This window comes from Dendrobates tinctorius, unplaced genomic scaffold (assembly GCF_039654945.1).
Source record: "Dendrobates tinctorius isolate UK_male_01 unplaced genomic scaffold, ASM3965494v1 ptg000069l, whole genome shotgun sequence".
Taxonomy (NCBI): domain Eukaryota; kingdom Metazoa; phylum Chordata; class Amphibia; order Anura; family Dendrobatidae; genus Dendrobates; species Dendrobates tinctorius.
This window is the reverse complement of record NW_027361737.1, coordinates 22,722,681-22,749,066: the sequence shown is the minus strand read 5'-3', so window position 1 is coordinate 22,749,066 and position 26,386 is coordinate 22,722,681. Positions and strand designations below refer to the sequence as shown.

The 26,386-nt window shown below is 43.6% G+C and overlaps 2 protein-coding genes across 5 annotated transcripts in view; both read left to right on the top strand.

Moving 5' to 3' along the window:
- SEPTIN2 (septin 2) overlaps positions 1-12,391 on the top strand; it is a 69,683-nt gene extending 57,292 nt beyond the window's left edge. For all 4 annotated transcript variants that reach the window (XM_073581195.1, XM_073581196.1, XM_073581194.1 and 1 more), the window contains exons 9-13: positions 3,866-4,011; positions 5,362-5,448; positions 6,874-6,931; positions 8,089-8,171; positions 8,254-12,391. In XM_073581195.1, coding sequence (XP_073437296.1) covers positions 3,866-4,011; positions 5,362-5,448; positions 6,874-6,931; positions 8,089-8,169 — 372 coding nt within the window. In that variant the 3' untranslated portion in view covers positions 8,170-8,171; positions 8,254-12,391. The remainder of the gene's footprint in view (positions 1-3,865; positions 4,012-5,361; positions 5,449-6,873; positions 6,932-8,088; positions 8,172-8,253) is intronic.
- Positions 12,392-21,829: 9,438 nt separating this feature from the next.
- The window catches only part of FARP2 (FERM, ARH/RhoGEF and pleckstrin domain protein 2), a 159,100-nt gene continuing 154,543 nt past the window's right edge, over positions 21,830-26,386 (top strand). The window contains exon 1 of the mRNA XM_073581193.1: positions 21,830-21,985. The gene's annotated coding sequence lies outside the window, so the exon portion shown is untranslated. The remainder of the gene's footprint in view (positions 21,986-26,386) is intronic.

The following is a 26,386-nucleotide window of genomic DNA, read 5'->3' as shown; positions in this document are numbered from 1 at the left end:
AAGATGGAGCCCCCCCATTTTATTAAAAACTTTTTTTTATTTACACACCCAAAATTTGGGGTGCATCTTTTATAGTCCTCAAAATATGGTATGTCCACATCCATTTTCACAGGAAAAATCCCATAGGGTTATGCATTGTTTAATATTGAATTGGATTTCTCACAAATACAGCACAGTTGTAGTATCTGTTTTAAAGCGAACCTGACAGCTGGTACTTGCTGCCCTATACACAGGCAGCATGGATCTGGCACTGGCTGTATGATCTCAGCCCAGTATATAACATCATTTAAAAGCCGCCGGGAACTGAGCTGCAGTGGAGACTATTGGGACAGGTGGGACCCCAGCTACGACTCCCCGCCCGGATTCACCGCTGTCTCCTGTGAGCTTGTAAAATGAAACCTATCATTCCAGGGTAGCGGGCAGGGAGACGCTGGCGGGGATCATCTTTACAGACTAGTCTCCATTGCAGCTCAGTTCCTGGCGGCTTTTAAAATGTGTTTTTCTCTGAAACGCTGCAACATTTTAAAGTCAAACATGTATGGCTGAAATCAAGCAGACTGTGGACCGGGCAGCATGCTTCAGCTGTCAGCTTCCTTTTAAGAGAAAAAAAAAAATGCAACGTGTGCTGAAAGCTACTACAGATCCACACTACTAGATAGTAAACCTTGTGATTAGGAAGGTGTGCATTCCCATTTACTACATCTTTATAACTAGTGTCTGCAATTGGTGTCCCATTCACATTGCAGAATCTAAAAATGTATTAAGAGGGGGAAAAAAACCCTTAAATAAAACTTCAACTTGAATGACCAAAATTAAAACCAACCATGCATAATGGGAAACTTGATACACCAATATGCTTTTTAGTATGAAGATACTGTAGGGACTCAACTCGCTTAGGTGCGACGGGAGACAATCAGGAGGCACGTTCCTTTAAAAGTTCATAGGGTTTATTGCTCCATAACCCATAAACCAGCACATAACCTAATGAATAGCCTTTAGCTCAGGCAAAAGTATGTGTCCATGATTTCAGGCTCAGTCCTGGAGCCTCAGCAAACACAGGGCTTATCCTTCCTCACATACAGCCAATATACATAGGCCTCACCGGGTCAGCGGCCTCAGCATGTGGTCTTCAGGAAGGTAGCCCACCTTCCTCCACATAGGCCTGCCGGGACCTTCCACATGGCCCAATCAGATCCATCCGCTCTCTCTCATGTGACCAGACCTCAGGTACCTTATATGGTCCATAACCACACCCACAGGTGATCACATGGCTATGACCTCACTAAAGGTCCTATGCCACACATATACTTTATTATGACACTCTTAAACACACCCCTGGGTGGGTTTGTAGATAGCTCTCGCTGACGCAGTGTAACAACAGCTCAGCAGTGCCTCTGCTGATCGGCACATAAGCAAGCCTTCATCTCAAGGCCACCTACCTTGAGATACATAACGATCCTTCAGCACCCTGTACCCATTACCACAATGGATATGACTGTAGGCCCGTCCTGGAACACCCACACAGCGCCCCCTAGCGGACATAGTGGTCACTGCACCACAATACGTATAAATGTAGTCAATAAATTATCGTATTTGTGAGGTTACAAGGGAATCTACCTAATTCGGGTTGAACCGCACGTTTATCAGGAATGTTGACGGTGAGCAGCATGTCCCATGTGTCCTGATCCTAATTAGACATTACACCTACTTATTCCAGCCAGATCAGATTTTTTTTGCTGTCTAGATGGGCACCACCACTCAGCTCAGTGATTGTCTGCAGCTCTGTTGACATGACATAGATGCTGCAGACAGATGGAATTTTTTTTTTTTATCTTTGTCACTCATGCTGGAAAAGTTTAAGGAAGAGGGAACCTTCCCTCCACCCCCCCCCCCCCAAAAAAAAAAAAAAAAAAAAATACACAGGTGTTTAGACACTATCTCATTCCACCTTGCAGCATCTCGGCATAAAGTGATGGAGCCAGACCACATACTGCTGGAATATCCGCTCCCCAAACACCATTGGTGAATATGGTGCAGGTCACCGCCTAGATTTATATAGAATAACAATATTTGCATTGAAGCCTTGTATGCCATGTGGTGTTTGACTACATTTTTTGGAGGGTGTCCCTCAAGGTCCTCTGCTGATTGACGTGTTTTCGGTCAATTCCCTATTTATCTGACACATGCAGCACTTTATTCTTCTACATTTAATATTCATGTATTTATCATCATACAAATAAAGCACGTTGTTGTCCTGCTTACTACATTGTACCATTGGTATTTAATTTTTCTTTAATCAAAAATAAACATTTATTGTGAAGTTAATTTTTTTTTTTTCTTCTGTTGAATTATTGGTAAGACTATTATGCAGTGTGAGCAGGGATTATATTGGTAAATCATAGCGCCTTAGCGTTTATCAGAGCCATAGTTTTGGTGTCTCGGTGATTCTAGTATCTGCATTAATGTAACACCATTTGTGTTTTAGGGGATGTGAGATTGTGCGAGGTTTGTCATGAAATGAACCTTAAAGTTTATTTTCTGTTCCTTTAAAATTCCTGGAATGCTTTATATAATAGACGTCCACACACAGAACGCTTGGAGAGAACAAGGTTTCATGTTTCTTATGTTGGCCAAAGACATGAAATAACTGCTGACCTAAATGCCTGAATTATTGCAAATCACCATAATCCACAGAGAAGCTGTCCTGTAGGATGTGTCTTCAGTGGCACTCTGCAATAACCTGACATTTATGGGACAACTGTGATCAGTCGTTTAATATAAAAGGCTTGTTTATGTACTTTTCTTCATCAAAAGGAATCTGTCCCCAGTTTTTTTGCCACCTAATCTGAGTCACGTACTGGACTGCTTGCTGCAGTTTTGATAAAATCAGGGTTTTATCAGCAGGAGATCATCAATGGAGAGCTAGTAAACCTGCTGCCATGTAGTTATTTGTTTTTATGAGCGCCAACACCATTCCTACCACTGATTGGCAGATTGCACAGTATACACAAAAAAAGCAGCCAATCCAGTGGTGTGGGCGAGGTTTTACAGAGCTCAGTATTATCAGCAGAGAGAACTGTGATTTTAGCAAAACTGCAAGAAGCGGCACAGTAAGTGATTACATCTCTGAAATCAGGGTAACAAAACTACATCATGATGCTGTCAGGGTTTTAGATACATATACTTCTATTAACCAAAGGTACACAGAGATCTGTCATTCATATCTGACAGCCTGTTTTCTTAATTTATGGACTTCTTTAGAATTTTTTTCATATTTAGCCGACTTGCATACTTGTCTGTAATAATGGCTAACTGTGCTGTGAAAGTATTTTGTCATTTTTTTTTTTCCTCTCATATCAAAATCTATATTAAAAATAAAAATGAGACTTTTCAATTTTCACACTGACTACTTAGGGCTGTTTTAGACTCATACTCCTTCCAGAAATTTTACATGTATGTAGATTAGTAGCAATAGACTGACCCAGAATGCTATCTTTTGTATTGAAGCACCTAATGAGTGTGTGCAAAAGTTATTGTAAACCACAGGGATGTGAAATGACCTATTGTGAATGCTTCCGCTTGTATTATCATCTGTATGTAAGGCTGTGATGATAATGGGACTGCTGAAAAGTATTCTCTAAAGGATAAGAAGTTAGAATCCAAAAAGGCCCCAGTGTTCAGTATGAAAGCTGAGATTTCTATATTTTTTTCTTTTTAATACCCATGTTGATATACAACAAAATTATATATTTAATAAAAAAAAAAAACCAAACACTGATTTTAAAGTAGGCCGTTTTATGATGATTCATTCCCTTTTTACCGTAGATATATTCGGTCTGCTATTTTTTTACTTTTCTGATTGTAGGCCAGTATCCCCTTCTCTGTTGTTGGTTCCAATCAGCTCATTGAGGCCAAAGGTAAAAAGGTTAGAGGTCGGCTTTATCCATGGGGAGTGGTCGAAGTGGAAAACCCAGAACATAATGACTTCCTGAAATTAAGGACAATGCTAATGTAAGTTTTGGGAAGATTTTTCACCATTTGTGGTCAATTTTTACATCCGTTTTTTTGGCAGGCTACAAGCGCAGATTTGTGATATTATTGTGAGTGGTGATGTCTGCACAGGATGGCCCCGATAACAAGCATAAATAACTACATTCTTGATGACGGTCCGTGTTGGAGTAAGACTACTAACTTAATAATGGTCTTCCGTGTCTCGTCTCGCCTCGCCACAAATCGTACTCCAGGCAGACTGGAGTAAGAATTCTTCTATTGGGTATGCTGCAGCTCATCATGACTTAAACGTGCTGTAGCTTTAGACCCTGATCCCGATTCAGTCCTGTCCATTTTGTTGGAGCTGAACAAATCTAGCGTAAAAACTGCAACATTTTTGCAAAACTCAACTTTTTTTTTCAAGGCGCTCTATATGAGACTTATGGTGTAATCGCTTAAATGAATCGGGCCCATGTATCCACAGTTTCTTTCACACAGCAATATTTTGGTCCGCATTTTGCATCAGTTTTTTTTTTTTTTTAAACCTAAGGGTGAGTGCAAAAGTTGAAAAAGGTGCAAATCGTCTTTTTACCTGGTGCAACTCGATTAATCCAGTCGAGGACCTCTGCATCCTTCTACCAAACCAGAGACCATACACCTTCAATTCCCCTCCCCCGCCATACATATGATCACTCTGCAGGAACTCGAGTAGGTAGTTGCCAAACCACTCAAAAATTGCACATGTTGAAAGTCATTATCATTTATCATCTAATTCTCTGAAATCTGTGGAAGGAACATTGGCTAATCAGGTGATACATAGTAGACTGATCACCAGTCCTGCCAAGATCGGCGAGTTTTAGCTGTCCTAAGTGTAATGTGTAATGACGCCTAAGGAATGAATTAATGAATGGCAAATACAATTGCTCATTTTGCCTTTCTTCCCAGACGGTTCTTCTCTTCTCTCTGCTCTATGTAGAAATGGGAAGTCTCTTGTCCCTGCATTTATCATTGCCCTCTTCACCTCCTGACCCAGCTGCTCTATCCTCTCTGCTGCCAGGGACTTTTGCAGTGACTCATGGCTCATACAGGGAAAATTGACCTCCTATTTCTACATGGGGCTTAGGATTCACCTTGTCAGTTTTTAATCACGTGATGTTATAGACCTAATTGAAAGGTAAGAATTGGCTGAGTAGAAAGGCAAAATGAGCAATTGTAAGTACACTGTGCTATATACTATGATGATTAAGTGGACAAAAACTTTGATGGGAGGAGAAGTGTTTCTTTAAATAAAATATTGCCAAGGAAATACTGTCACTCTGTTTATTTTCCATTGACTTTGTCATTCTGATGTGTTGTCTTTCGCGTGCACAGCACCCACATGCAGGATCTGCAAGAGGTGACTCAGGATCTGCATTATGAGAACTTCCGCTCAGAGAGGCTGAAAAGAGGTGGTGCCAGGTACAATGATGGCATTGTCAGTGTGATGGGCATTGTCTAATCTGAAATGATAAATTAATTTTATTCTCTCACTTTTGGGTAAATGTTAACCAATATTAGTACTTGGGGGATCTTTGGCCATATCAAAATTGCCAGTGTACCCTTAATGTAGATAAAAATAAAAGATGTGCGGAAGCATCGTGTGACATGTGAGAGCGTGATGCTAGGATAGGTCATTAATATCAATCAGTGGTGTCAGATGCCAACACCCATACACATGAGCTCTTGCCATATCCATTAGCGCACAAAATATGGATCAGGAACACCTCAGCACCATACACTGTGTAGTGGTCATTCTCAGGAACTGCAGCTCTGCTCCTATTTAAGTAAATGAGAGGTGGGCTGCCGTATCCAGGAGTAGCCACCACACTATATGAGGCTGTGGTGTTCCTGACAACCCCATTTTAAAGTGTTTGTCCTACAATTATTGTTCAGGGGCATAATGCTCTCCTGCCTTCATATTTGCTGGGGTGGTATACTTATGAGGATAGAGAATTTGGACCAGCAGCATTGTTAAAGAAGTTGTCTACTACTTTGACAGCTTTTTGTCATACCCCTCACTTGGCCCCCATAAAATAATAAACCTTATACTCGCCTCCTGTGCCGACGCCGTTCCTGCAGTGTCGGCACTCAATCTCCCCGGGGCTCCCGTGCTGTGGTTGTGATATGTGATTGGGCACTGACCACCCCGACTCCTGAGGAAGTCAGAGATCGGCCGCAGCCCGGAGTTCCTATTCATGTTCTATTTGTCCGAAGGCGGAGACCGTGACGCCAGCGCTGATTGGGCGCCTGCATCATGTGTCACAACAATTGCAAGGGGGCTCCTCGGGGAGAGAGAGTGCCGCCACCATGGCGCTGGCACGGGAGGGGAGTATAAGCTATATTATTTTATGGGGACCAAACGTTTTGATCAAGAAGGGGGTTGTCCTAGTAGTGAACAAACCCTTTAACACCGCTGACCCAAACTCTGCACTCCTCCTTGCTGCAAGCTTAAACAGCTGTTCCTCTGCACCATTGGAGGAGCGAATAAGCGCTGTATCTGGCAGTGTCCAGTAATCCGGCCGGCTGCAATGCAGTGATTGTAGGAGCCTATAGCAAAGACTTGCAAGAGCTGCACCCCTTGCCTAGGAGACCCAGGCATCTCTGATAGTCTCCCAACAGTGGCCAGTAACCTAGGCAATGAGCTGTATACTATGAAACAATGATTCCCCCCTTTGATAACTTATGAGGATTTTTAATAGTGGTAAATTGCAAAGTTTGTGGTTTTACCCATTTTAGGAAGATGACACCACCCCTTTTAACTAGTGGAATTGGTTATTAGTTGGATTATTGATCTGTGTTACACATATGCAGACGATATTTACAGTTCTTGTTACTTAATTTCAGCAAAGTTGAGAATGTGGAAGCATCAAAGGACCAGATACTGCTGGAGAAGGAGGCTGAGGTGAGTGACGTACAGAGATGACTTTCTCCATGTCTGATACCGAGGCCGAATACATCAGATAGAACTTGGATGATTGCTGAACAAACGTTGAGCAAATTTGTCTCTAGAGGCCCCTTTACATTTAGCGATGCACCAGCGATCCCGACCACGATACGACCCGGTCAGGATCGCTGGTGCATCGCTAAGTGGTCGCTAGTGAGCTGCCAAACAGGCAGGTCTCACCAGCGATGTAGCGATGCTTGGCTGTCGTTACTTACCTTTCAGACGCGGCGATCCTGACGTCCTCCGCCTGCGTCCACACGTCGCTCGTCGGCGCCAGCAGGATGCGCCCGACGAGAAATGGAGCTGCACGATCTCGCGCGATCAGCGACAGACAGCGGGGGGAGCCGGTCGGAGGTAAGTATCACGCATAGCGATATCGCTAGCAATATCGCTGCTGCGTCACAAAATTGGTGACGCTTTAGCGATATTGCTGGCGATATCGCTATGTGTAAAGCCCCCTTAGGTCTCGGTCTGCTGATGCAACCATGTAAGAGTTACATAATAATTGTTGTTACTATTGTTAATGTGGCCATTTTTTGTGTAATTACACCAGTGCCCAATGACTGATCTAGTGAAGGATGTTAGACCAATGTTCATATGTGGGTGACCCATAGTTGGTAAGCCATTACTGATCATGGGGGGAAAAAAAAAAATAAAACCTGGTTGACCTGCTCTTATACCATGACGATCAGACTTTGGTCAGCAGAATTTGAAGTAAGGGTCATCAAGCTACGACTTGCCTACTATGGACTCGTCATGCGAAGAGAGGAATCACTGCAGAAGGACAACCTGGTCGTAAGAATAGTAGGAACAAGGCGAAGTGGAAGACCAGAAACCCGATGGCTTGATATTCTCAAGATAACGGTGGAGAAGACCTTGGTAGAGCTAGCTAGGCTTGCTCTGGATCGATCTTCCTACTGAGCGTTCATGCATCAAGTCTCCATAGCTCTTTTTTATTATTAATATTGTTGGTTTTTGTTGACATTGTTCATATTCATCACCTTTGGCCTATTGTTTATGCTTGTATCTCCACTGTAACTTGTGTGTCTTTGACCAAATCCATACAAAAGCAAGTGATGTTTTTTTTGGTAAAACCTGTATTTTTTTTCTTCCAGCTTCGACGCATGCAGGAGATGATTGCGAGAATGCAAGCTCAAATGCAGATTCAGAGGCAGGGAGGAGAAGAACATGTGTAGGGGTAAAGCGCCATCTCTCTAGGTTTTACAGCTGATTTCTATTCTCGTAATCAACTTGTGAAGTAATTATTTTTCTCTTTCCAGGTCTGCACTCGCCATACACAGCAAGAGCAGTGCCCTCTGTGGAGATTTACTCGTGCCTTTTGTATAGTACACTTTATTGCCATGTATTACACACACTTTTTTTTCATTATTTTTTATATTTTTTTTTAGGATTTTTGTGTCAAAATCTAATTTTGTGACCATATAATAGAAACAATTTATATTCTCTGAGTCTTGTTGAGTAAAAATATTAGGGAACTGTTACATTATATAAGTATTCACTGTTACATATAGTAGAAAACTGAATGGATCCTTCAGTGCATTGCATGGATATACATTGCTCACCTTACTTGCTCTTTCCTCTGTCACCTCCACTATTATCACTCATGGTAAGCCCCCTCATACTTTTGGGAACTTTATTTTAACATTTTAATTAAATTAATTGCTGCTCAGACAACTGGGTAATTATAGCTACAATCTAGTAGTACTTAAGATCTCACTTAAAGTAAAAAGGAAAATACCACTATAAATATCCTTTTATATGTATAACCCAGAAATGTGAACCATAGGGATACTACTGGTCTGAAACCTGTAACTTCCCAGTTGTTTAAAAAAAAAAAAGCAAAACTAGCACCCAGCACAATCAGAGCAGGCTTAGAGATTATATTTCTTGAGCACATGAGAGTTGGTAGCACCACTACCTCGTATCTTCAGGCCTCTAGACCTTGGACATATTTACCAAACCTGTGGGTTTTTAGACCGTATAAACTTGGAATAGGCAGTCCTCAAATCACCAAATCTAAATATAAAGTATGTAGAGGGCACCACACCAAAGGGATACGCAAGAAGTCTGTAAAACAGCAAACTGAGAAATATAGAGAGAAAAAGCTACAGACTATAGCCAGGATCACCAAAATACAAAAAATAATTTTATTGGATACAACAAGACATAATCGTTAAAAACATTTAAAAAGTCATACACATGACAATAATCAAACCCTGTAAGCCCATAATGGAGCTTCAGAAACTCCCCCATACAACAGCAAAATCACGGAGGCGGTACAAGTATAATTAGTATATCATAGCATAGTACAACCCACACAACAACAGATGTACGTGTCACAAAGGATAATACCAGAGAGATATGGGATGGATACAACCTAAATCAATAACATATAATAAGAAATAAATAAAGAGACACCCGAGAGTAGGATGCCTGCTAACAGATGTAATAAAAAAAACATGTACTGTACCCAGAATCACCTAGAGTGGAAACCTATGCAACCCACAAGGAGGGAAAGGAGCACTTCCAAACTAATGCCTCAAATAAGTTTCCTATAGATGTCACAAATAATACCAATACAAAGAACCACTCAAATACAACCAATACTTATCCCACCAAAAGGAAGCTAAATTATTGTCATGTGTATGACTTTTTAAATGTTTTTAACGATTATGTCTTCTTGTATCCAATAAAATTATTTTTTGTATTTTGGTGATCCTGGCTATAGTCTGTATATTTCTCAAATCACCAAATCTTTCACAGGGGATCATGCTTTTTGATTTGGTGCGTCTTTAGACGGTTAAGTTTGAGTTTCTACTATCTATGGTCCCAATTCATCATATAAATTTTTTTTTAATGTACCTTTTCTTTATTTTTGCCTTTAAGGTATTTGTTGCCATTTTTTGTGCCAATTTCTTAAAAATGGCGTATGCGGGTTATGAATTTGCTGCAAAGCCAAAACTGGTCTTTTTGTTCTGCCCTGGACTGCTTTTGCAACTTGTTAGAGCAAATATTTCTTCCAAATACTGGCACACTGAAAAATACATCGGCGGGGGCTGGAATGCAGTTGCCCCAAATTTTGCAAATGTCACAATTGACACATCAGGTGACAACATCTGGAATCGATAATTGGATAGAGAAGACATTGTCTATTTTTTTTTTTTTTCTGCAAGAATAAATCTAAACCTAAGAAACAAATGTAGGCTAGCTTTTAAGGTTTATGGAATCTGCAGGCAGATGATTGCTGCATGACATTTCTTGGGGGAAATTATTAACGTCAGATTGAAAAAATCCATCCTGTCCTGCTGAAGGGTGTCTGTTGATCCCTAGTTAGACATTATTCCTCGAGCACGTCCTGCTGAACATGGCACGACTGACCAGCATCAGTACACTGCCTATAGCCAAGGTGGCGCTACATTGTGAAGACTTAGGGCCCCGTCACACATAGCGATCTCGCTAGTGAGATCGCTGCCGAGTCACAAGTTTTGTGAGACAACAGTGATCTCACCAGCGAGATCGCTGTGTGTGACAGCGATCAGCGACCGGCCCCCCTGCCGGTATCGCTGATCGCTCTTGGAAAGCCCTGGACATTTCTTTGATCGCTGGTCTCCCGCTGGCAAGCACGCATCGCTGCGTGTGACAGGCGGGAGACCAGCGAACTGCTGGTAGCTAAGGTACACATCGGGTATCTAAGTGACGCACGTCCCTTAGAAACCCGATGTGTACCTTAGTTACCAGCTCCCTGCATCAGCGCGCTGGTAACTAACGTACACAGCGACGCCGCGCGCTCAGTGTCGCTGGTGCTGATCGCTGGTGAAGCGGTCTGTTTGACAGCTCACCAGCGATCCTGACACGTTGATATCATTGTCGGGATCGCTGGTGAGTCGCTATGTGTGACGGGGCCTTTACTCAATGTGAAAATCCTCAGCACTGACATTTCATAGACTATCTGTGTTGTGGTTGATTCAGGCATCAGCAGTAGTGTTTCCTAGGTATGTGCAGTGGTGGAAGAACTTAAGTGCACACACAGACTATGCAAGTTAAAATATCAGCTGGTAAACTTAAATGTTTTTGTTATGCTAAAGCTGAGCTTTCAAATCTTACAACTTCACGCAACCTCGCTCCAATTCCAGTGTTTGCTTACAGTTTGGCTCAGCCAGGTGTGCATGTTAACACCACATAGGGTAGTGCAATGGCACCAGAAGGCGCAAAAGACTCCATATATACATTACAATGTATATTACCTGCTTCAAGACTTTCCCTTGACATATATAAAACACTGCATATCGCAGTCATTTTTACGTGACTGCAGACCTGTGAATCCTCACGGCGAACACACTGCGCACTGTGAGGATTCTCTGGTGGCAGCACTGGGAGCAGACGGTCATGTGGCACCAAGTATGTGATTTGCATACATGCGGTCACATTCTGACTAGACGTGTCTAACCTCACTCAACACTTATATTAAGTTAGGCCGCACACATCTAGTCAGAATGTGGTCGCAAGTATGCAAATCACATACTTGCAGTCATGCTCCTAGCACCGCAGAATCCTCAGTGCGCAGTGATGTGATGCGAGGATTCACACATCTGCAGTCACAGTGTAACTGCAGACTTGTAGCCTAAGGCTGGTCAACCCCTTTAACTTTTACAATATGTGCCATATAATTCTGTAGTTTTGTATGCCCACATTAACCGTGGATGTCATAACAAGCCATGGTTATACAAAAAGAAGAAAAACCTAGCTTATTTTTCTTGTTGAGTGTGAACTGTGCAATTAGCATGTACATCAGGGCACATTTAGATATTTGTGTTTCGTGTCTGTGTTCTATCCGAGATTCACACATACCATTGTAGTCTATGTGGCGGTTCATATGGCAGAGTCTCCAGACTCCACTATAAGCATGCCAAGTATCCACGATTACTTCTATAGGCAGTGCCTTATCTCCCAGGAGAACAAAGAATTAAGCATGCTGGAAACCTACTTACCTGATCCTTGTATCGTCTGCAGTTGGGAGGCCTCCATAAAAGTAGGGCTGACCATGCATTGCTTGGCCCAAGCATTCATGTGTTTTCAATGGGAGAGGGGATTTGGGCATATCTCACTAAAGGAGAAAAAAGGATCAAGCATGTTGAAATCCAACTAATCGCCTTATGTGCAGAATCTGCTTCATTTTACAGGTTGCTAGTTTAGTTTTCTGCCACTGATCCAACGTTTCATAGGACTCGCCTTTATTGTTGAATGTTTTCTGTGCCTTAGGTCATTTTTGCAATGTTTTAGGTATTTACATTGTAAATGTTTTTTTTTTTTTTTGTTTTTTTATACTTTCATATACATTTCAACAAAATGTTTCACTTTTAATATTTGAAAATGTGAAATAAAACTCCTTTGAAGTTGTTTGCCATTTAGTCACTGCCTTGTTGTCCCACAACTGCTGGGTGTACAATGTTAAGGGCCAGTCACACTAAGAGATATCGCTAGCAATATCGCTATAACTAGTGACGTTATAGCGATATTGCTAGCGATATCTCTGTGTCTGATACTTACCTACGACCCGCTCCCCCGCTGGTTATCGCTGATCGCACGAGAACGTCCAGGACTGTTTCTCGTCGTCAGCTTCCTGCAGCGCTTCCTGCTGTGACGACGAGCGACGCGTGGACGCGGGCGGGAGGACGCAGGATCGCCTGGTGTGACAGGTAAGTAGCGACCCCCGTCCCCAGCGATGTCGCTAGTGAGATCTGCCTGTGTGGCAGCTCACTAGCGACCACCTAGCGATGTACCAGCGATCCTGACAGCGTCATATCGCTGGTCGGGATCGCTGGTACATCGCTAAGTGTGACAGTACATTAAACCTGTTAACACTGCTCTTAATTAAGGTCTCTAATTTGCATTTGAATAAGTTATTTTCTCAGTCACAGTACCAGTAACAGGTATAATGCTAGTATGGTTGGTATAGCCAATTTAAAATGGATTTTCATGGTGATGCACTCCCTTCAGGGCTGGACTGGGACAAAAAAGCAGCCCTGCCACACACAGCCCACCAGCCTACATAATATAACACTCCCCACTCTGATCAGTGAATTTTGCTATACTTTGTCGTGCCCCTCTACATGTCTCTCAACCCCCTAGCGACCGCCGATACGCCTTTTAACGGCGGTAATTAATGGTACTAAAGCCACAGCGCCGCTAATTCATGGCGTTGTGGAGAAAGTGAATAGCGCCCCCCAGTGTCGGATTTTCTCCGGGGTCTTGGCTGCCGGGGGTAGCCGAGACCCCAGAGAACATGAATCGGTCAGGTTTTTACCGACCCCGCTTTTGCGATCGCAGTTGTTAAAACTATAATGGCAACCGCAAAAAAAACCCCCACAATTTTACATTTAATTTATCTTTCCTCTGATGTGATCGCACATCAGAGGAGAAAGAAGGAGGGTTCCCGATTCCCCCCCTCCCCCCCCCGGTACCTCTCCGTGGTCCTCTGTCCCCTCCCGGTGGTCCTGCATCCCGCCGACGTCCTCCGGTGGGCGCCGCCATCTTTGATCCGGGGAAAATGGCAGGCGCATGCGCAGTGCGCCCGCCAGTAATCTGCCGGCTCCGGCTAGCAGATTCCATTCATTCATTTTGATCAGGATGATAAACTATCATCGTGATCAAAATGAACAAAATACTACATAATCCCCCCCATTTATCACCCCCTTAGTTAGGCCAACATAACGAAATAAAGAAAACTTTTTTTCAGTTTTCCATTAGGGTTAGGGCTAGGGTTAGAATTAGGCTGGAGTCACACTAACCTGCGTAAAATACGGTCAGTATTTTACATGCGTAATACGGATGACAGACCCCTAAACAGTGCTCCGTATGTCATCCGTAATCAAGGTGTGGTCGCGTATTTTGCGCATGTCAGCATCCGTATGTAATCCGTATGGCATCCGTATGGTGAGATTTTCTCGCAGGCTTGCAAAATGGACATATAATGGAGCCCTATGACAGTTTTAATAAAGAAAAGAAAGAATAGATATAGACATATATATATATATATATATATATATATATATATATATATATATATATATATAAAATATATGTATTCTATGTGTCTATATCTATTCTTTCGTTTCTTTATTAAACCTGTCAGTGTCAGTTTACTGTATAGGCACTAAATTGCCGTCTTTTCTAAAAGACACCTGGTGCGTATTTCTCGCAAGTCACGTGTGGTCCGTGTGTAATCCGTATTTTTTGCGCACCCATAGACTTGCATTGGCGTACTACGGGCGTAGTACGCTGACAATCGCAGCATGCTGCGAGTGGCACGGAGCGTAGGATACGGAGGAGAAATATACGCCTGGTGCGAGTGACCCCATAGAGAATCATTGGTCCGTGTCTAATGCGTGCTTTTTGCGCCTCTCACGCACCCGTATTCCTCGCCAGTGTGACTCCGGCCTTAGGGTTAGGGCGAACTAGGATTAGGGTTAGGATTAGGGATTAGGGTTGGGGTTAGGGGTGTGTTAGGGTTGGAGCAAGAATTGAGGGGTTTCCACTATTTACCAACTTTGGGGGTCTAAAAATTGGGTCTAAAAAATCACTTTTGTGGAAATAAAAAAGACTTTATTTTCACGGCTCTGCGTTTATAAACTTCTGTGAAGCACTTGGGGGTTCAAAGTGCTCACCACACATCTAGATAAGTTCCTTAGGGGGTCTAATTTCCAAAATGGGGTCACTTGTGGGGGGTTTCCACTGTTTAGGCCCATCAGGGGCTCTGCAAACGCAACATGACGCCCGCAGACCATTCCATCAAAGTCTGCATTCCAAAATGGCACTCCTTCCCTTCCAAGCTCTCCCATGCGCGCAAACAGTGGTTCCCCCCCACATAACGGGTATCGGCGTACTCAGGACAAATCGCACAATAACTGTGGGGGTATGATTTCTCCTGTTACCCTTGTAAAAATAAAAATTTGGGGGCGAAAAGATCATTTTTGTGGGGAAAAAAAATGGATTTCTTATTTTCACGGCTCTACGTTATAAACTTCTGTGAAGCACTTGAAGGTTCAAAGTGCTCACCACACATCTAGATAAGTTCCTCAATGGGTCTAGTTTGCAAAATGGGGTCACTTGTTGGAGTTTGCCACTGTTTAGGCACATTAAGGGCTCTCCGAACGCAACATGGCATCCGATCTCAATTCCAGCCAATTCTGCGTTGAAAAAGTCAAACGGTGCTCCATCCCTTGCGAGCTCTGCCGTGTGCTGAAAAAGTGGTTTACCCCCACATATGGGGTATCGGCGTATTCAGGAGAAATTGTACAACAAATTTTGTGGTTGATTTTCTCTTTTAACACTTGTGAAAATAAAAAAAATTGGTTCTGAAGTAAATTTTTTGCAAAAAAAAAGTTAAATGTTAATTTTTTCCTTCCACATTGCTTTAGTTCCTGTGAAACACTTAGAGGGTTAATAAACTTCTTGAATGTGGTTTTGAGCACCTTGAGGGGTCTAGTTTTTATAATGGTGCCACTTTTGGGTATTTTCTGTCATGTACAACCCTCAAAATGACTTTAAATATGATGTGGTCCCTAAAAAAATGGTTTTGTAAATTTTGTTGTAAAAATGAGAAATCGCTGGTCAACTTTTAACCCTTAACTTCCTAACAAAAAAAATTTTTGCTTCCAAAATTGTGGTGATGTAAAGTAGACATGTGGAAAATGTTATTTATTAAGAAATTTTTGTGACACCTCTCTAATTTAAGGGCATAAATATTTAAAGTTTTAAAATTGCAAAATTTTCAAAATTTTCGCCATATTTCCGTTTTTTTCATAAATAAATACAAGACTTATCGAAGAAATTTTACCACTAACATGAAGTACAATATGTCACGAAAAAACAGTCTCAGAATCAGCGGGATCCATTAAAGCGTTCCAGAGTTATAACCTCATAAAGGGACTGGTCAGAATTGTAAAAATTGGCCTGGTCATTAAACTGCAAACTGGCTCTGTCGCTAAGGGGTTAAAGGGAAGGTGCTATCAAAAAAAATATTTTTTTTCAGCAATTGAAAAAATGTAGTAAAGAATTAATGTTTACATTTTCTTTAAATCCAGAAAATCACATAGAATATCAAAAATAAAAAATATCTCAATGTTAAAATAAATCTACCCTTAAAATTATAGACTGTTCATGTCTTTGCAAGTGGGTAAACTTACAAAATCAGCAAGGGCTCAAATACTTATTTCCGTTACTGTATATTGCCTGTTTACACAGGCTGACCTTGCTTCAGATATGCACAGAACAATACTTTTTTTTTTTTTTATTATTTACAGAACATTTCATCCTACAAATGAACATTTTGCTTACTCGACAGGCGACGATCGGCAGCCTGTTTAGACTGAATGACTATTGAGAAAAGAGCCTTCTGCGTAGTCTTGACAGTGTAAATGCATCTCAAGTGATTGTGAGGAGCAATCGGGCAGTAGTTATCTACTTCAGGATTAGAGGAATAGCAGGAAACAGACATGCAACATTGTCAGTGTGCTCCCTAACAAATCTAAACTTAACACCCTAATAGCTACTAATGATAAGGAGAAAATAACTTCTACTTCTGCAGCTAAAATGACCTGTTTACACACCACAAAAGAAAAACCTTTTGTTAATAATTGGTGTTTGTGTGGATTCTGTCAAAAGACATGAAAAGATAATTGTCCCACACCCTCAGTTGTAATAGTAACTTATATAAATGATACAAGCAATGTACTCTATGCCATACACGGGCTGTGTGCAAACAATTGGCATTTTTCTCATAACCTGTGAACATGAAAGGGACAACATATGTGCCTTTCCCAGTGCGTGTGTGTAAGAACACTTCTAATATGGGGATCCCCAACCTGTAACTTGCAGGACAAACATTCTACTAAGACGCAGACATTCTGCTCCAAATCCTTTGAAACAACATTTACTCTTTACGTGGTTAGACAGCAGTGCTGACTGCTACCTCTGGTTGCTGCTGTTACAGGCAGATGCTGGCTGTGCTACACAGCTGGCTGCTGCTTATAAAGCAAACTCATTATTCTGCTCCATGAATCTGCAGCCTACGTGCGCTGTACATGGAAGATGGAGCCCAGCATGAGATTCAAAAAGAACTATTGCAACAGCGGCCATGGAGGTTGGTGGATCTCACTCTGCATACCCTTCTAAGTGCTTTTATTACATACTAGCTGAAGAGCTCGGCGCTGCCCGGGCATAGTAACTAACTGTGGTTATAGCAAATTATAATTATCCTCCATCCCATAGTTCTGTGCCTATATACCCATCATACATATCCACCATCCCATAGGCCCGTGCCCATATACCCATCATACATATCCTCCATCCCATAGTCCCATGCCCATCACACATCCTCCATCCCATAGTCCTGTTGAGGGAGCTATTTAGGGAGGGCTAAATTAACCCTTCACGGTTGAGGCAGTGATTTCCAAATTAGTTCATAGGGCGTTGCTAGCAACTGGGAATGACCACACGGAGACGAGGATCTCTGTACGGGAGGATCCAGGCAGATCACTGAGCCCCTTTATTTTAGTCACTTTTTATAGTATTTTGCTTAATTATGCAAAGTTCTCCACTACCAATAACTTCATTTCCCTTTGTAAGCCAATAATATTGCAAGAAAACCGGAATATGTCCCTAGTTACGTGACGTAGAGAATAGAACAATAGCACATTCTTTTAGGGTCTCATATCTCATATCTTGTACAAGCTAGAACAGTCTAGTTTCATAACAGCTGCGAACTTTCACCTAATTACAAAATTTATCTTGTAAACAACAAAATGGCGTCGCAAGCACAAAAATGGAGTCTGAAGAACAAGATATCCTGTACATCTGAATACTGTACTTCACAGTCCCATGCCCATCATACATATTCGCCATCCCATAGTCGAGTGCCCATATACCCATCACACATCCTTCATCTCATAGTCCCATGCCCATATACCCATCATACATATCCTCCATCCCATAGTCCCGTGCCCATATACCCATCACACATATCCGCCATCCCATAGTCCCGTGCCCATATACCCATCATACATATCCTCCATCCCATAGTCCCGTTCCCATATACCCATCATACATATCCTCCATCCCATAGTCCCGTGCCCATATACCCGTCATACATATCCTCCATCCCATAGTCCCATGCCCATATACCCATCATACATATCCTCCATCCCATAGTCCCATGCCCATATACCCATCACACATCCTCCATCCCATAGTTAACCATTATGACATAATGAGCGGCGGGGCTTGCAACCTATGATGACATCAGCGTCGCCATGGCAACCATTATGACATCATAATGAGGGGCGGGGCTTGATACACACACACTTTTTCCCCATTATGTAGATAGGGACAAAATTGTTTGGTGAATTGGAACACGTGGGGTTAAAATTTCGCCTCAAAAATTAGCCTAGGACACTCTCGTGGTCCAGACGTGTGACTGTGCCAAATTTTGTGGCTGTAGCTGCGACGGTGCGGATGCCAATCCCGGACACACACACACTTGAGCTTTATATATAGATTTAGAAAAATCACCAATTTGAGGTTCCCACTGTTTTATTAATGAAAAGGGCAACCCCAGATTGGTGATGGCTACAGAAGAGTGGAAGAAAACTATTCACACACAGGCCTGGAGTAAGATATCTGCCATAAGGTACAAATTCATGATCAGCTATGGAGCGCCGTCCCTGTCCTGCTCTCGGTTCCGTCCATTTTGTAATATGATCTTCAAAAAGCCGTCCACAGAGAAGGTTTGGAGTTCATGTTCCCTCAATACTAGATTTACCATACAGAGTGTACAAAGGAAGAGGAGCCATATTTAAGGAACAGAGAAGAAAGAGAACAAAATAAACCATAAAAGAAAAAAATGACAAATCCAGGCGAACAGCAGCATTTACAACAGGTAAAAATATCACATTTCTGGAGAGTGACACGTCCTCTTCAAAGGTGTCGTCCAATCGCGCCATATTAAAGTCCTATTCATAGGGTGTTTAGGGTATTGTCAATATGAGGTAGGTGGGGACCGCCACCAATCAGTAACAAGTAACAGGTCCGGGTATGGCTGCTGTACATTCAGTGACCACAAGAGCAAATCGTTCGGGGTGGGGGTCCTGGGCATTGGACGCCCACCAATCTGATACTGATGACTTGTCCTATGGATAAATCATCAGTATGGTGCAACCGGACAATCCCTTTAAGTAAATGATGTTTTATACTCTAGTTAAAGGGTTAATTAAAAAAAACAAACAAGTTATTCCTTTTCTGCAGGATAGGAAATGATAATAATAATCTTTATGTATATAGCGCCAACATATTCTGCAGCGCTTTACAATTCAACAGTTCATGTAATAATAATAATACATTTTATTTCTATAGCGCTGACATATTCCGCAGCACTTTACATTTCAGAGGGGACTTGTACAGACGATAGACATTACAGCATAACAATAATCACATAGATCATAACAGATACCAAGAGGAATGAAGGCCCTGCTCGCAAGCTTACAGTCTATGAGGAAAGAGGTAGACACGAAAGGTGGGTGGTAACAGTTGCTCTGATTGTATGGACCAGCCATAATGTTAAGTGTGTAACAGTACAGACACAGAGGGCTAATGGATGCATAAAGCATGTGGGAACATGATGCGGGGAACCTGGTTATGGTAAAACTTTTGACTGTGCCACCCAGGGATAGATTAGGTTAATGTGTTGAGGCGGTAGGCCAGTCTGAATAAATGCGTCTTCAGGGCACGCTTAAAATTGTAGGGATTGGGGACTAATCGTATTGACCTGGGAAGTGCATTCCAAAGAATTGGCGCAGCACGTGTATAGTCTTGGAGACGGGAGTGGGAGGTTCTGATTATTGAAGAAGCTAACCTCAGGTCATCAGCAGAACGGAGGGCGCGGGTAGGGTGGTATATAAACAAGGGAGGAGATATAGGGTGGTGGTGAGCCATGGAGGGCTTTGTGGGTGAGGGTAATAAGTTTGTACTGGATTCTGGAGTGGATGGGTAGCCAGTGTAATGACTGGCACAAGGTAGAGGCATCGGTGTAACGATTGGGGAGGAATATGATCCTGGCTGCAGCATTCAAAACAGATTGGAGAGGGGAGAGTTTAGCAAGAGGGAGACCGATTGGAAGAGAGTTACAATAGTCGAGACGAGAGTGAATAAGAGAAACTGTAAGAGTTTTTGCGGAGTCAAAAGTAAGAAAAGGTCGAATTCTAGAAATGTTTTTGAGGTGCAGATAACAAGAGCAAGCCAGTGATCGAATGTGGGGGGCAAAGGAAAGCTCGGAGTCAAGTATGACCCCAAGACAGCGGGCATGTTGCTGAGGAGTAATGGTGGAACCACACACGGAAATGGCAATGTCGGGTATAGGTACATTAGTAGAGGGAGGAAACACAAGGAGTTCAGTCTTTGACAGGTTCAGTTTCAGATATAGTGAGGACATGATGTTACAGCGTTTAGACAATCGCCGGTGTTTTCTAGAAAGGCGTGATGTCAGGAGAAGAAGCGTATAATTGGGTGTCATCAGCATAGAGATGGTACTGGAAACCAAATCTACTGATTGTTTGACCAATAGGGGCAGTGTACAAAGAGAAGAGGAGGGGGCCTAGGACTGATCCTTGAGGAACCCCAACAGTAAGGGAAAGGTGAGAGGAGGAGGAATCGGCAAAAGATACAGTAAAGGAGCGGTCAGAGAGATAGGAGGAGAACCAGAGGAGAGAACGGTGTCCTTCAGGCCAATGGAATGGAGCATAGTGAGGAGGAGCTGATGATCCACCGTGTCGAATGCTGCAGAGAGATCCAACAGCATTAGCATGGAGTAATGACCATTTGATTTAGCTGTTAGTAGATCATGTACAAGTCATAAGTTACAACGATAATACAATAATTAAAGCAAAGATAATGACGACCCTGCTCGTAAGAGCTGACAGTCTACAATGAGGTGGAGGGGGGAGGGAGACTCAAATATAGGGGATTATACAATGATGGTCCAGCCATATTGAGGGAATGGTGTAGATAAAGGCTGCATGAGCTGGTCGCCAGCCAGTATGTGTGGTGCTTTTGGATACGGTGGAGTTTGATGGAATGGGATAGGCCGCTCTACAAAGATGTGTTTTTAGGGAGTGCCTAAAACTGTGTGATTTGTGCTAGTCCTGATTTCTTGGGGTAGAGCATTCCAGAGGATTTGTGCAACTCGAGAGAAGTCGGGAGTGGGAGGTACAGGTGGGGGAGCACTCAATTTGGCTTCAAGCTCCGACTTACAAATCACATTAACTACCCCATTTCTGGGGGTCTTTGGCTGTGCTGGTTTCGTACTTTGCCCAAGTCTGCCATAGGCTGAATGTCATATAAGAGTGAAAAACATAGTAGCAGGAGTGTTGTTTTTTTGGTCAATTTGCCAAATAGAGAATAAAAAGAGAATAGAAAGCCTTCTGGATCCATAAAGTGACCCCAGCTCCTGGTGCAGAACACAAGCCCTGATACAACTCTAGTATCAACCGAACAGACCGGGTAGGAAGAAGCCAATACTTCGGTTTGCCTTTGCCCTCAACATATATGGCCTCCACTGCTCCCCTGCACTTTTCCGTCCTATCACTAGGCGAGCTACTCGCCTAACCAATCAGCACCCGGTGTGTCGTCACACCGCACAGTATTCCACCAATAAGAAAAGTTCGGAAAAGTTACAGCGCTGACGTCAAGAAGGCTTCTGGCTCCGCCTCTCCGATGATAATTAGGTTGTCACTCACGCTCTGTGACCCGCCTACTCTGATGCCCACTACGAAGCTGGGAGGTGAACACGAAGTAGCTCCGCCCACTTAAAGTAACACGACACGCCCATCTGCCGGGCCGCGCCTCTTTCTGGTGAAGCGGCCAATCCGGAATGTAGCCGTTAGTGTCGGTTGGAGTTTCGGTGTGAAGTGTGAGGAGCGGCGGCGGTCTCCGGGAGCCCGGGTAGGTGGGGCTTATGGGGACGTTGTTTTGGGGGAGTCCGGGGCTGTGCGTCCCCGACAATAAGTGTGACTGCGCCCAGTAATCCCAGTGCTGCGGCAAGACCTGCTGGGAGGACCGGAGCACCGGACCGCTGCCGGGGGGAGACGTGTGTGTAGTGTGCATCATATATGTGCCTGTCTATTACTACAGAATGTGTAGAGAATGTGTAATATATATATATATAGCCTTGTGTGTGGGACACTCACACCAATTCTCTTTTCCTGACATACCGCCAATGACTTCAGGGGGTAACTGGAGTAAACCTCTGCCAGCTTTGGCAGCCTTTATAGACAGTGTAAGAATCGGAGCCCTCAGGGTGCACACAGCCGCACTCACAACAACGGGCAGAAAGGCGCAAATTGTTTGATGAATTTGTCGCAAATCAGAAATTCACCAGTTCAGAGGGATTCAGTCCAATATCTGGCGGAAACGCGGTGCTGAATCCGCCCCTCAGTGGTCTCCGCTTCCCCCCACTCTCCGGAGGCCGACTGTTGGGGGGACTTAGTTTCCCGCCGGTCTCCGCTTCCTGCGACAGTCTCTGGCTATGTGTGGACGCCATGATACACGTTCTGACCGTTGTCAGCTCTGCAGACGAGCACCGTGGCCATATTGGTTATGTCAGACTCTCATCTACAGGGAATCGGGGGAATTTTGGCACAACTCCTGTGTCCGAACCTTCAGGTCTACCGAGTGACCCCCTTTCCCATGTGCGGGCGGTCATGCTTATGTTTGGGTGTGCTGACTTTTTTTTCCTCCGATCACAATGATTTCCCGTAGTAAATTGTTCCCATGTTTCCCAGTGAATGTTCCCCTCTGCTAGAAACCTATTGGAGCGCTGGCATCAGGGTAAACGACTGACTGTGGTTTGTTTTATATAAAAGGAGGTGTTGGCGCAGAATTTGCCTTTTAGTAGTTTCTTGTGGTCGTACATTTCAGGCAGTATTATGTTTTTTTTTTGCTCATCATCTTAGAAGAACGTAAGGACTTTTTTCTGTTTGCAAGAAGTGCTGCTGCTCCTGGTGTCATTTCCAGACTTGTAGCGTTTTTGGTAGCAAACTTATTAAATCCTGTCCCACACATTGTATCATTGATACGGCAGCGTCGCTTCTTGCTGCTGTGCACACGCCAGTCATCCATGATCTGGGGGATTGTGTCTTCCCTTAGTATCCTACTTTATTTACTCTGGAAACCGATCTGTACCTATTTATGCCGGGGGGGTATTTTGAGGCTTGGGTTGTATCCAGACAGACTGTAAATAGCACAGGTCATGCCAAATAGCTAGGAGGATTATCTGAGGATCTAGTAACGTCTGCTCTCACTGCAGCATCTTTGTGATTCCCTCTGGCACACTCGGGCTTGGGCACAGACCCGTCCTCCACACGTGAGTATGGCGGCACATGTTTACCTGTACTATAGGATCAGTGTTAGTCCTTATACAAGAGAACTTGTGACTTTTTACTCGAAAGTAAGGGTATGTCCAGACATCCAGGAACTGGCAGCGCTTTGGACGCAGGTGATTCCGCATGTGATCACTGAACCGTACGGCTTCACCGCATCCAATACATTGTACGGGTGAAATTGCTCCACAAGATAAATAGACGGGCTGCAGCCTGGAGAGACAAGCCTCATGTCCGTCTCCTCTGTTGAGCCGCAGGCGTCTCTGGACACATAGTGGGCATGGGGTTTCTTGAAATCCCATCCACTATGCTGTAACATCTGGACGCTGCACAAGAACGCAGCGTTTACTGATCATCTGCACATACCCTAATAGTATAAGAGTTAAATCAGCCGCACTCTCAGTCATTTTCAAAAATATTTAATTTATGTAAATTTTACACCACAATAAAGAAGCAAAAAAAAACAATACTTTGTGATTGGCAAAAAGATCAAGTGACGTTTCGACCCCTTCCGGGTCTTTTTCACACAACGCTAGATTTGACTTCTGCTGGCCATCTGATCAAAATTACACTGTTATACAGTTTAAGGTGCAGGGGTTTTCCTTAGAGGTATGGTGACCAGGGAGATCTATGTGGGTGTGCGCTAAAGCAGTGGTGGTGTCACATCTCACGGCAGCTTATCTCTCCTGGAAAATAATGACTTGGACATGCCAGTATCCAGCAAGCCTTATTCTTTCCCTTTCTCTATATAGGGTCATTCCATGGTAACTTACGTTACATTCGCAAGCCAAAAACTGAGTTAATAATGGCTACAGACTGTTCTTTGAAGGCAGGCACAAAAATGAGTGAATGTATATTGTACATTAAAATATTCTCAATAGATTTCAACACAGTTTGATTTTTCAAGAATACAAATTAAATGCAAAATACAGTTATTACTTGGTAACTTACGTTACAACACAATGTAGTAACTTACGTGACAAAGCTGATGGTAACTTATGTTACAATACCATTACTTCATATGAGAAGTAAACTTATTGTAACGTAAGTTACCATGGAATTGCCCTATATCAGACATCGGGGAAGAGGTCAGCCGTCGCCCTTACACATCAGATGGTCAGCCACCTCCGATGAAGTCATTTGATTTTACTGCCGTTTTCCAATTTGTATGGCCACCAAAAGTCTAAAGTCTTTCCCCCACATGTTGCGTATCTGAGGTAGATTTGTGTAATGTGGTATTCCTGAATTGGCAAGTTATCCCCTATATATAGCGTGGACTATTCTATGTATAGGGGATAACTTGCTAATTCAGGAATACTGCATTAAAGGGAACCTGTCGTCCCCCCCTGGCGTTTTTAAGTAAAAGAGCCACCTTGTGCAGCACTAATGCTGCATTCTGTCAAGGTGGCTCTTTTATTTAGGGTACCTTCCAATGCAGAAATAATCGTTTATAAAATTAATCAGACATACCTGATATTTGTCAGGGGCAGGTATTTCCCCATCTGCCAGAGACGCCTCACATCCGTCACTCATGTCTTCCTGCATTGTTTGCTCCGCCTCCACATCGCTATTTTCAAATTCTGGCGCCTGCGCTGTCCTATTTATTTTTGGGCATGCGCAGTTACCGCTGCCCGTCCTCATGACTTCCTGCCCTTCCTATCGCGCCTGCGTGGACGCGCGGCCAGAGATCCCACCCCGCAGTCACTTATGGTTTAGTCACACTGCGGGGCTGGGAATCTCGGGCATGCGCAGTAGTTCTTTGCTGCTCTCCGACTCCATGAAATCCCTCCGCCATTTTCCTACATTGCAGCGTCATCGGTGGGAGAAGCTGACGATTCCACCAATGACGCTGCAATGTATGAAAGAGGTGGAGGGATTTCATGGAGTCGGAGAGCCGCAGAGAACTACTGCGCATGCCCGAGATTCCCAGCCCCGCAGTGTGAATAAATCATAAGCGACTGCGGGACGGGATCTCTGGCCGCGCGTCCACGCAGGCGCGATAGGAAGGCCAGGAAGTCATGAGAGAGGACGGGCAGCGGTAACTGCGCATGCCCAAAAATAAATAGGACAGCGCAGGCGCCAGAACTTGAAAAGAGCGATGTGGAGGCGGAGCAAACAATGCAGGAAGACATGAGTGATGGATGTGAGGCGTCTCTGGCAGATGGGGAAAGCCCTGCCCCCCTGACAAATATCAGGTATGTCTGACCAATTTTATAAACGATTATTTCTGCGGTGGAACGTCCCCTAAATAAAAGAGCAAAAGAGCCACCTTGACAGAATGCAGCATTAGTGCTGCACAAGGTGGCTCTGGGAGGGGTGACAGGTTCCCTTTAAGCAGTTCTACCTCAGATAAGTAACTGCCCCTCACTATAGTATGCCCCCTTTCACAATCTGCCAATTGCCCCATAATGTCCTTCATTGCCTAATTGATGCACCCCATAATGTCCTCAATTGCCCCTTTATGTGCCATTGTAGTACTAGTAAACCCAACTCCCCCAGCCCCTTTATCTAAAATGAAAGCTCATTTCTTCAGCTCCTCCTTGAAGCGCTTACCTGTGCCTGACGTCTCCTCTCTGTGCAGCGCAGGCCGCAGCGTGCTGCACGTCAGGGTCGGGGACTGATGTGCGCTGCTCTGTCCCAGTGCCGCAGCGTTTCAACGTATTCTTGTTTAAAAGGCGCAAATAGGTTTGGATGCAGGGAAAAGGAGCTGTTGCATCCCAAACGGTGGCCTCACAACATCGCTTGGCGGCCCGTATGTTATGCAGGCCTGGAATAGAGGATAACTTTCTGATCACCGGAAGTCTGACTGCTGGGAACGCCCTTGATGTCAAGATAACGGCTCTGCAGACCCCATCTTGAATGGAGTTGAGGTGTCCGTGCTTTACATCCGGTCATCGTCTATGGCAGGGTTCCCCAACTCCAGTCCTCAAGGCCCACCAACAGATCATGTTTTCAGGATTTCCCT